A 12754-nucleotide genomic window follows, 5' to 3' on the forward strand; every position below is an offset into this window, starting at 1 on the left:
CAACATTTTGTTAGTTTAAAAATGGTAGGAGATTTTTTTTTACATCGCAGCAGGAAATTACTTGATTTATAAACTAGAGCAACTTTTTCGCTTTATTTGAGTGATTTGTGTTATAATCGACGAAATTCAGGGATTGAAGTGGATGAAAATAATATTTATGCCGAAAAGTCGCCGAAAATTAAGTAAGAAAAATTTGGAGTGCGAGTCCTTCAAATTATATGTACATATTTTTAGATAAGTAAAATATACTTCGTCCGCTACATTATATTTAATATTGTGTGCAAAAACATTAGCCATCATAAACATGAAGGCGTCGACTTTTTTTGTTACGCTTGAGCTTGTTTCGGAATAACGCTATTTATCATATCTTTATATTTCACCTTCATTCGTCATTTACCTTAAGCGAGGTATTAAAATTCTCTAACTACATCTTACAACTGTTGCTAGAGTCGACCCTTAAATAAGCAAGGGGTAAAACCAAATAAATTTATGATTTCAGAATATCTTTGTCAGTTTCTGGAAGTGTAGCAAGAGAAAGCATATTAAGATCTAGGTACATTTTTTTTCGTCGCTCTTTTTGCTATAATTCTATATATTATGTTCAACAGTAAAAATTAAAATAATTTGGAAAATCCAAAAGTGCACGCCTCATAATTTTTTTTTAATAAATATTTATTAATTATTATTTTTGTTTATTTAATAACAAATAAACCACATCGAATCAGACCCTGAAAAATGAAAGGGTTCTATTCCTGAGCATACTCAAGCGTAAGAGAAAAAAAAAGACTCGATTAGTAAAGTATTTCGGTCGCTATCGTGTTAACAAGAAAAAGGATCCGCACATACAGACACACGGACGTCCAAGACAGAACTTTTTTAAACTGTTTTTTAACTAGTTTAAATAACAAAAATGACATCAAAAATATCATGAACGTTAAAAATAGTGTTTTTTCTTAATATGTGTGTGTATGTATTATCTTACAAGTGCAATGTATGATACATAAAGACATTTTAAGTTTGAAAAATCAGATGTTTTTCGCGAAGTGACAGTAGTACCCACCTCAACGCTTCGCTTATGAGGCGTGCAATAATTAATAAAACATCTTGCATCCTAAAACAAAATTCCTACTAAATCTTAGTGGGCAAATATGTGGTGAATATTTTTCACCCAATTACATTTCTTTTTTATAAATTTAATGTACAAATTATGTAATTATTTATTTATAGTAACTATAAATTTTTCATCTATGCTTATATTTCTATTCATAAAACATAAAACAAAACGTTTTCCCATATAAATCAGAAATATAATAGTGTACTACAAAAAACTTCAACGCGCACGTTGCTCTCAACAATATTGTAATAATATGAATTCCTTGTTTTATTTTTAACGACTAGAACACGTACCTATAAAATAATTTATAAGAAATTTAAAAGAGTTTAATAGTCAAGTATTATTAAATGCACTCCCATAAATGCATAAACAATTATATTTCATAGGTTAACATCGGTACTCAAAGAAAACTGTGTTTCTTTACGTTTCTTCTTTTTTAATTTTATACGAATTGTGGAAACTAACCCCTTGTTACAAATAAGGTTTTATGTATGTTTCTTACTCTTTCACGTGAAAACCACTGAAATGATTTTGATGATACTTGACAGTTTAGAAGTCTAGGTACATATGTAGGTACTATACCTACAATCTACATGCTTCGCTGATTCACCCGCGGGTTAAGGCAGATACGTTGTTAAGATAAAATCTACATTTTACCTTACAGGGAAAACACTACAAGTTATTGAAAACAATTACTTTATATGAAAATACATATAAAAGTAGTTTATAGTTTGTCTGAATATCAACATAGTTATTCCAGCCTATTTCTTTAACGGTCAGACTGTTTTTATAAAGACTTTTATTAGAAGATAGCTTTTACTTTATAGACCAATAAACTCCTAACGGTACCATTTTATTTTCAGTCACAATTAAGTTTAGACAAACGCCATTTACATCAAATTGGCTGTGCAATACAAATACAAAACCGCAGGCAACAACTAGTAAGAAAATAAACGTAAATAACACTACATTTATATTTATATGTATAATACAAGTTAGCCCTGTTTCTTTTTTAAAATAAATCGCATCATTGACCTTTGCACAAAAAGTGTAAAAAAGACACACATATAAAGGTTTATGTTTTCTGTTTTCATCAGGTCGATGCTCTTAACGGAATTTTGATAAGGAAATTTTATACATAGTGTTCTTTAAATCTATCTTACTAATAAAAACCAAATAAGAATTTTAATCTATCTCTACATTACAGGTTCGATGTGAATACAGCCTACTTTATTTACTTACCTTTGATCATCTACAGTCTACACCTATATCTTTGTGTATATATATATTTACTCGTAGCATCGATACCTATTGATATTTTTACATATAATAATCATTGGACTTACTAGTCTAGTAACGTAAACTCTTTGTGAAAATATAATTAATAACTATTATTATTAATATTATACCTTATCCTAATAACATAGGAAATATAATAAGAAACAAGTATACTTGGTCATTCATAGTTTATAATGTATTCAAGGAAACAAATATTGTCATAAAGTGTGTAATTTAAATAAAAAGTATTAAATTTCCAAGTTGTAAGAGAACACGTTGTATAAAGTATTACAACGGTTATTTTCATACATTATCATCGGACATTGACCCGTATGATTAAAGAATTTTTTGCGAAGTATTTAAGCCTTTAAAGCACCTGTACTGTTAAATGAAAGTAAATGTATAGGTAATTATTGTATGTGATTGGTCAACAGCTATGGGAAGCAAACGCTTACGTAAGTTCTATTTTCATGCAATTTTCACGATATTCGCTTAATCTCTCTACTAACAAAACTATCACAATATGTTAGGATAAATATAACTCGATTTATACTCATATTTTCTATATGTAGAAAAGGTCTGAAATTTTAAATTTTGAAATCATAATAATTTTATAATTTCAAGTAAAAACAGTAATACTACCTTCTATATTATAAGCTGTCATGTAAGTTACGTGTAAACTATCAATTCTTTAAATCCTTGCCATACAATTTGCAATATTATGCAATTTTTTAATTTTATACTATACTTTACTTTTTTTTTAATAAGATTATTATATATGACAAAGTTATCAGAGATTTTTATTGAGGTTTAAAGAGTTCTGTGTTAATTTCTTTAAAGCATTTGAAAAAGTCAGTTGTATCGATTTCATACTGAAATATATTATCATTTTTTCTCCTCACAATTCACAATCACATAACTTTATGTGACAACCAATTTACAATACCAAGAAATGTATTTTTTATATGGTGCAGTGAAGTGTAAATAACAAAAATAAATTGAAAGGTCATTAACCGCTATAAAATAAATGACGAGACAAAACTAGTACATATTATATGACATTTGCAAAATCCTATAACAAGAAAAACCCGGTAATGATACAGATAAATACTTAGATATTAAAATATTGAAGATTAAAGTCCTATTTTGTTTTCTATATTATATCCTTATTAGGTTTCCGCCCGCGGCTTCGCCCGCGCAGTCAAAGAAAAACCCGCATAGTTCCCGTTCCCGTGGGATTTGCGTCATTTTCCCGGGATAAAAAGTAGCCTATGTCCTTTGTCGGGTATCAAAATATCTTCATACAAAAGTTTCATGAAAATTGGTTCAGTAGTTTAGGCGTGATTGAGTAACAGACAGACAGAGTTAGTTAATATGAGTATTCCTTATTATACATTGTACGATCACAAGAGCTTCCAAGAGAATAAAATTTCAAATATTCGTGATCATATTGCTGTTAAGAAACGATACGCTTGCCTTTATTCTCCAAATATTAAGGAAACAAGTATCACATAACATATATTGTCATACATAAAATGATTTTTTTACCAGGAAACAATATACGCAAAAAATAAGTTCAAAATGGTCATATTTGAAAGGATATTCTAGTAACATTTTCTCATAATTCGATGCGTGGAACTTGACTCAGTACCTTTACCTTAACCCTGTACCAATTTCTTGTTAACGATCAATTTAATTATAAATTCCAAGAATACACACGCAATACATTTTGTGTAAAAAATTCAATACTTTTACTATTTTAAATATCACATGATTAACATTTTAAATTGTCTATGTTTAGACATAGGCAATTTAATTTAGACCAGTAAACGCCAACTAAAAATATATTGCAAATAAATAATATGAGTAAATCAGCATAGTCTCATAATTTTTTTTTGTCAAAGCTCAAATGACCAAATATGACTGCTAATAGACTAGACAAAACTATGATTTATATTCAGAATGAACGTTGATCGAAGAAATTAAAAATACACAACACTTGGGAGCAAAGTATGAGCAGAATGACGAACGATTACTTTAAAAGAAATCTTACATTAAATTCTATTCAGAAAATAGCTGCGAATATATTTTTTTCCAAGTTTAATTTTACCACCTTATCATACATAAAATGAAATGAAAGTACCTGTAGGTACAAAATTATATATGTTGGTATTACAATTTAGTTATCGTGTTGAATTCACTGAAAATATGAATTTCCCTTGAAATTAAGGATTAATAGTGAACGACATAAAAACATTTCCTATCTAGGTTAAAAATTTTAAATATGACTGTAAATTCACAAATTCTCTTATGACCAACAGGATAATATTATTATTAGCCCTAGCCTAGCCTTTCAACATTGGCAGGAAAACGCATGTGATTAAATTGAATAGCTAAAAAATCTCCCATAGAGAAAGTATCACCAATTTCACATACCTACCATAAATCAGATCACAAAATCAGAGTAAAGCTGTATCCCTGCACACATCGCAGACCATCCGCGCCTGTCATTCAGAACAGACACAAGACGCACCGAGCATACACTAACTTAATAAAAACTCTACCATAAAATGTTAACCCGCTTCATAATTCTCTTCATTTTGTTCATCGGCTCTTCATCCATAGGTGAAGAGGGTGATAGTGTGCATAATGCCAGTGCAAGGAGTGGCAAGTTGTTCTGGCCGGGTTCCCAAAGCCACTTGTATGATATGGTCACGGAAGTTGCTTCGTCGATGTATGGTGCCCATGCTGATGGAGATTTCTTTGATTTCCTACGGGACTCCTTTCCTTTGCCGGGAGGTAAGCCGATTTTTTATTTTTTGTGAAATTTTGTTTTACAATTTTCAAAAGGACAAACTTAATCGATTTAATATTTAAAAATAATGCCTATGTATACAAAAATATTCGTACATGTTATTCAATTTCAAGAATTTCAACAGAATGCAGTTGTTGTATAGTTAATGAACGCTCGTCAAATATAAGAAAATGTGTAAAAATAAATATTCATTAAATAATAAATATCGAATATTTTTTCAACAAAGGTATTTTTCATTTTTATATCTGTAATTTCTGAATGGAATTACTTAGTTGTACAATCGCGTTCGAACGAACAAACTCTACAGTTTTATTAATTAGGTTTTTTGAAAGAAAAGCATTCTATGTTTTATTTTATTTTTTTTGACTCAGGTGTCTTCAACTATTTTCATTAAAAATTTAGCCTAAGTGGTTATGTGGTTTGTCGTAAAACCGTAAAAAAACAAACATTTTCTTATTACATACTTCATATAGTATTTATACGGACGTTGCAAATTAGAGTGGAATCCTGGCTATTATCATTAACCTAGTAATTATTAACACCTTTTATAAGAAGAATGAAACATCGTCTTCACATCAGAATCCTTATGGTCAGGAAAAAATACCATTCGAGCTTTGCTTGAACAACAACCTGGTATTTATAATTATCATTTTAATTGTGAATTCCTGCAATTATTCAATGAGTAAGCTATGAATATTGATATATAAATCTAATAATAATATTACTAATAAAAATTTACTATGCTATGTGCGGAAAGATAAAATCTCCCCAAGATGACTTATTTGAGTCAAGTATAGATTGAGTTGATACAATAGTTTTAGTGATCTACTCAAAATGCAGTTTAAAAGTCTATCGATTATTATCAGTGCTATTCAAGGCCGCTTGAAATAATGGCTAATCTCCGAACTACACCCAAATACAAAACTCCGAATTGCACCCAGTATAAAATATCAAAAATAGACCAAAACCAATTAATTTTTATATACTGTTGATGTGGTATTGAATCAAGCACAATTTAAAAACTAGGTTATAGCCTATAGGATACACAAAGACCGGAACTTATCAAGAAAATTTACGGTTAAAAACTTGAATATTTCAACAAAAAATAAACTCGATTGAAATCGAAACTGGAATTACAATATATAAAACAGGCCATATTTAAATACACAGTTAGATTTACGTGCCAAAACTTGTAACAGTATTTTGTTTTGGGCAAAACAGTTGTTTCGTTTATTAGAGATCATTCTAGATCTGTATTCAAACTTAACATAATCTGGATTAATTCTATGGAAATTATTCTTCACGATTTATAACAAGATAAACTACACCTATTCAACATAATAGTGAGCCTAGTTTTGAACTTCTTATCGCGCTATTAATGTAAAATATATGGCTATGTTCTCGTTTTTAAGCTCTTTATATTATAATTCATTTTATTGGTTCCTTGTTGACTCAGTATAGAAACACATAGAAGGAGCTTGAGACGTTACATGTCACCACATCTTGATAAAGACTAATTAACAGTTTATCGTGTTTGACGTTATGAATTAAACAGGTGCAGACCTAACCTACTCTAATGTTGAAATGAAATTCCATTTTGAATAAATACACATGACTTGTTAAGATGTCTCTTAATACCTGTTGACGCAATGATGGCTGAAGATATGATATTCATTATGCATAAAGTATTTCAAATTGTCCTCTATGGTGTACAATAAAGAATTTTTCATTCATTCTTTTCATTCATATTTTATTTTTTTTATTTTATACATACATAGATTCCTTACAGCTATTTGTATTACAATATTTATAACTAACTTTAACAAAACAATACGCCAATGAAAAGGAATACCAATAATAAGACAATTAATGTGACAGTAGTTTTACATTAATTATAACAATGACAAAGTGGAAAAAATTAATATATATATATATATTTTTTTTTTGGACATGGTATACAAAAAAGAGGAAAACGTACCCATTATAGAATGTTTGGTATGGATGTGTGAGTGTGTGTACTGTGTGTGTAGTGTATAAGGCCTTGTATCCACTTGAGCATGCTCAGGCGAATGAGCGGCTCATTTGGCCGAGCCGCTCAAGTGGAGACGCCTGAGCATGCTCGGGCCGCGCGTGCTCAGGCGTCTCCACTTGAGCGGCTCGGCCAAATGAGCCGCTCATTCGCCTGAGCATGCTCAAGTGGATATAAGGCTTAATGGTGTAGTGTGGTGAGAATGTGTATGGTAAACTAAGAAATTATTGAATTGGTGATGTCTGTTACTGCTTTTTTAAAACTGTTACGGGAGAGATGAAATATGTCAACACTTGAAAATTTCTTGTTGTAAATATCAGGTAGACGGAAGAGTGTAGAATTTTGCAGGTGTTTGGTTGAAGCGAGGGGAACCTTTAATAGTTGACAATGCCTTGTTCGTAATGACGGTGCTTGTAGTGATATATTACCGAGAATATTTGGACAGTCCAGTCTATTACGCATTATGTCGTAAAGCAGCATCATGTCGATAATATCTCTCCGTTGTTCGAGTGTATTGATCCTTTGGAGAGAGCATCCTTCAAGGTAATTAGCACAAGAGGTCTTCGATATAAAATTAAGTTTCTTAATAAATATTTTTTGAATATTTTCCAAGCGGTCAATATAACAGCGATAAGAGGGACGCCAGATCGGACTCGCAAATTCTAGTACGCTTCGCACATACGAAAAATACAGCACTTTTAAACATAAGATATCTGTGAATGCATCACAAGTCCGAAGTATGAAACCTAAATTTTTGTACGCTTTTTGTATAATAAATTCAACATGATCGTTATGCGTAAGTTTAATGTCATGAATAACACCCAACCACCCACTCATATATGTATATAATTAATGCAAACCACAGGAATAAATGGAGTGCTATAGGAGAAGCCTGTGTCCAGAAGTGGACAACTATAGGCTGATAATGAAGATGATACCATAATAATTGCAATATCATTATTCCAGGTCTCAACGAACCATACTCCGAATATGACTTCATCATAATTGGAGCAGGATCAGCTGGCTGCGCTCTAGCTAATAAACTATCTAAAAACCGAAACATCACAGTTCTGCTGTTGGAGGCTGGCAAACCAGAAATGATCTTGACTGACATGCCAGTTTTGGCACCAATATTTCAATCGACTGATTACGCTTGGCAATATTATATGGAGCATCAACCGGGAGTCTGTATGGGTAAGATCTTTAATGTGATAAAAAATGTTGATACATTTTGAAGATAATGAATTTTTTCAATAGGACAATCGATGTAAAGATGATAATTAAGCCATTTTACTTTGCTGACAGACTTTTTTTTATTAAATGTTCATTTAATCTTCTTATATATAAAAATGAATCTCAAAATGTGTTGGTAAGCGCATAACTCGAGAACGGCTGAACCGATTTCAATAATTCTTTTTTTATTATATTCCTGGAAGTACGAGGATGGTTCTTATGTAGAGAAAACGTAAACATGTACCACGGGCGAAGCCGGGGCGGACCGCTAGTAGCAAATAAAAATATGTACGAACTCTCAAATTAACAGTTTTCTACAATGTTTCAGGCATGTCAAACGGGCGGTGCTTCTGGCCACGAGGCAAAGCAGTTGGAGGAACCTCTGTTATCAACTACATGATCTTCACCCGTGGTCGACCACAGGATTGGGATCGAATAGCAGCTGATGGGAATTACGGATGGTATAAAACTATTATAAAAATTAATTTTGTTCATCCCATTCCCGTTGATCAGATTCAAACCCATTTTCCCTTGGCCCACGTTTTAATTGTAACATGTTTTCTAAAGAGATGATCACTGTACCTCGTTGCTGCAATTAATAAATTAATTTGCAAAAATATCGCTCACAATTACACGAATTTAAGGTTTTCATTCAAGAAACTGCTCATCAATGACATGTAGGTTCCACCACCTCAAAAATATAACTTCATTAAAATTCAAGACATAACAATGTTTATTATCAGTTAGGCACCATTCCTTATTCGATTAGACCTTGAATGATAGATAACCTCTCAAAAAATCGATGAAGTATGTGAGCAGAATCTCAGTCCAATAAAAACACAAGCTGTAAGATATCTATCTATCTGAATTTTAATATCGGAAACTTAAACTTGAGGTCTGAGCTTTAATTACAGTCTTTAAAACGTCATGAAAAATTAATATAATTATTACCATCACCCTTTTAGGGCATACAATGACGTATTGAAATATTACATCGAACTTGAAAAGGCGTCCTTAAAAGGATTTGAGAAAAATCCATATAGAGGTCAAGATGGTCCTCTTCCCGTGGAATTTGTTCCTATAAAGTAAGTTTATTTTATGTTTAAATAACTAATTATTTTAAGATTAATTCCACTGTTATTTTTATCAATTATAACTAAAAGAAATAATTTTCAAGTATAACCATCTCTATCAGTAATTATTGTTGTTTGTTACTCTTGTTTTGTACTAGTTACTTATAGTTCGTTTACCTCAATTAATTTTGATTGTGTCCTGTTATTTCAGAACAAAGCTTCTCAACGCATTTTTGGAGGCGGGCACCATTCTCGGTCATCCAACTGTCGATTACAATGCCCCAGACGAATTCGGATTTGGTCGCGTCCAAGTCACAATCAGCGGCGGTCATCGACAGAGCTCTGCTAAAACATTCCTTCATAAACACAAAAATAGGCGTAACCTTCATATACTACCGGAAACAAGAGCCACTAAAATCTTAATCGATCCGAACACGAAAAAGGCTTACGGTATCGAATATGTTCGTAATAAACTACTGCATACTGTTTATGCTCGCAAAGAAGTAATTTTGTCTGCTGGACCTATAGCATCACCTCAACTTCTTATGTTATCTGGAATAGGCCCTCAAGAACATTTAAGTACACTTGGTATACCTGTTCTTCAAGATCTGCCAGTGGGTAAAGTTCTTTACGACCATATATGTTTTCCCGGCCTTATATTTACGTTAAACGAAACCAATGTATCATTCTTAGAAAGGCGAGCTATAAGTCTTCACAGAATAACACAATGGTTTAAAAATGGCGATAACGAATTTTCATCACCTGGTGCAGTGGAAGGAATTGGTTACATTAAAACCCCTGTATCTACCGACCCTGAACCTACGGTGCCAGATATTGAACTAATTAGTATTGGCGGATCCATTCTATCAGACGGTGGTCCGGGTGGAAGTAAAGCAGTTCGTAGAGGAATGAGAATAGTAGACAGTGTAATAGACGAAGCATTTGGTTCAATCGACAGCACAGACACGTGGTCCGCATTCCCAATGCTTTTGCATCCCAAATCTGTTGGTCGTGTCGAATTAAAAGACACCAACCCATTCAGCCATCCAAAAATGTATGGTAACTATTTAACAGATTCGAGTGATGTTGCCACATTTGTAGCCGCGATACGACACATACAAAAAATAGCAGCTACGCCTCCGTTTCAAAAGTTTGGAGCAAAAATACATCCTGCATCTTACAGAACGTGTAGGAACTTTGTTTTTGACACTGATGAATATTGGGAGTGTGCCTTGCGAACTCTCACGGCCACTCTGCATCATCAGATATCAACATGCCGTATGGGCCCGGACAGTGACCCTCTGGCAGTAACGGATCCAGAATTACGTGTAAAAGGAATCAGTCATTTACGTGTAGTTGATACGAGCGTTATTCCCAGAACAATTTCAGCGCACACTAGCGGACCTGGCATGATGATTGGTTTAAAAGCGGGCGATATGATAAAGAAAGATTGGAATATTTAACACTGTCCTCATATTTCATATCTACTGAAGCCAAAGTAATTTATTAACGTTTAATCATACGGAGAGACAATTACAAATAAAAGGCTGAAAAATCAATTTGAATGATTCATTTAGGTACATGGCATTATATGTTAATAAAAAAGCGCCTTCAAATTTCACACAAGCAATGTTGAAAAGAAACGTATTCATATATGTAGAAAAAATAATCGAAAATTTGCAAAGGTTCTACATATATTTATTAGTAGTACTAAGTTCTTTGCATATATGTGCCAGTTTATTGTACAAATCCACTATTCATGTAAATATAAATACAATCTGTACTAATAATTCATAGGGGCTGGAAATATTTATTTTCACATAGTCATGAAATGAAATGGTTTATACATATACATGGGTCATTATACAAAAATGGGGTAACTTTTGAGGATATTTTGTTTACTATATTTTTTATATCAGATTGTTACAAATTAGGGTGTATATGATAGCTAATCTAATGAATATATTGTTCCAAATCGGGCCAGCCACTTTTTTAAATAGATTGTGAGATATTTTAAATTTTCTGGATTTGGCCTCCAGGGGACTGACGAGGCTAACATGGTACTGATAAAAAACTATAACTTGTAATATTCTTAAAGAAATTCAATGAAAATTACTACAAATCTCTCAGTTTTAATGATGGCACATGTCTTTTACGTACTTAACATGTTTAAAAATGATAATTAATAATATGTGATACTGGGAAAAACAATCTCTCAATTTTCAAAACAGCCTTCTGACATTTAACGCAACGTGAATATTCTTACTCTCTTACTTAACTTTTACTACTTTGAATTAGTTTTACTTGATATTTTAAGTAATTCACAAACAATAGAAACAAAAAAACGGCCAAGTGCGAGTTGGACTCCTAACAAACCTATTTTTTATTATGATTGTAACTTAAAATTTACACTTTTAGCAATTTTTCCTTTATCTGTGTTATAAGACGTTGCTATTTACCGAGTAGAAGTAAACTATAGTAGACTGTATACACGGCAAGCATCCTGTGTGTTTTTTTATTCCCTTGCGAATATTGAATTTTGTGGAAATTTGCAGTATTAACGGATGTAGGTATCTTTTGATTGCGTTGCGTTATAAGTTTGATTTTTTTACAGCCCCAAGGGTTCTTAATCTTGAGTATCCAATATAAATTTCAGATTGATACCTCCACGCGTTCCAAAAAAACGTCTTAACAGACAAACGGACAACAAAGTGATCCTATAAGGGTTCTGTTTTTTCCTTTTGAGGTTCGGAGCCCTAAAAATCTACCAATATTTATGTTAAAAGTACTAATTATTATAAAATTAAAAACTAAAGGCTCGAATGAAAGTCTCATCTGAGTTTTCATAAGAGCCCCTTGACATTTTTATAATGTTATTAAGTACATTTATTAACTTTTATGTTATTTTGAGGTAATTTTACTTCACAGTATTATACGTATACGTATTTATCTGATAAATATAAAAAGCTATGCCCTGAAAGCATCAAAATCAATAATTAAAAGAAAATAAGATCTTTTTAATAAAATTATTAGTAGTTTGTTTCAATAGCTCTTTTCTTTGCTACTCTTTTTTAAATGTTTCTTCCCTAGTCAAATTCAGTTTCTTTTAGCGTGGCGCATGATGTTTTTAACTGAAATATAATATAGAAATGCTTATACCAATAGCAATCAAGATAAAAGTTCTCAAAAATGATAGAATCATCAGTACTATG

General features: G+C 31.8%; 2 protein-coding genes across 3 annotated transcripts in view; one reads left to right on the top strand and one right to left on the bottom strand.

Annotated features, from left to right (window-relative positions):
- Flo2 (flotillin-2) overlaps positions 1–12754 on the bottom strand; it is a 220093-nt gene that overhangs the window by 196596 nt on the left and 10743 nt on the right. The gene's annotated exons all lie outside the window — the stretch shown is intronic.
- LOC149899191 (glucose dehydrogenase [FAD, quinone]-like) lies at positions 4891–11098 on the top strand. Its single transcript, XM_090114414.1, has 5 exons — positions 4891–5191; positions 8203–8430; positions 8798–8930; positions 9435–9554; positions 9754–11098. The coding sequence occupies exons 1-5, from the start codon at positions 4963–4965 to the stop codon at positions 11003–11005; spliced, it is 1962 nt and encodes a 653-aa protein (XP_089970540.1). The 5' UTR covers positions 4891–4962; the 3' UTR covers positions 11006–11098.

Source organism: Colias eurytheme, chromosome 21, assembly GCF_061535395.1.
Source record: "Colias eurytheme isolate Ceu_HAF_F1 chromosome 21, ilColEury1 Martin Lab GWU primary, whole genome shotgun sequence".
NCBI lineage: Eukaryota > Metazoa > Arthropoda > Insecta > Lepidoptera > Pieridae > Colias > Colias eurytheme.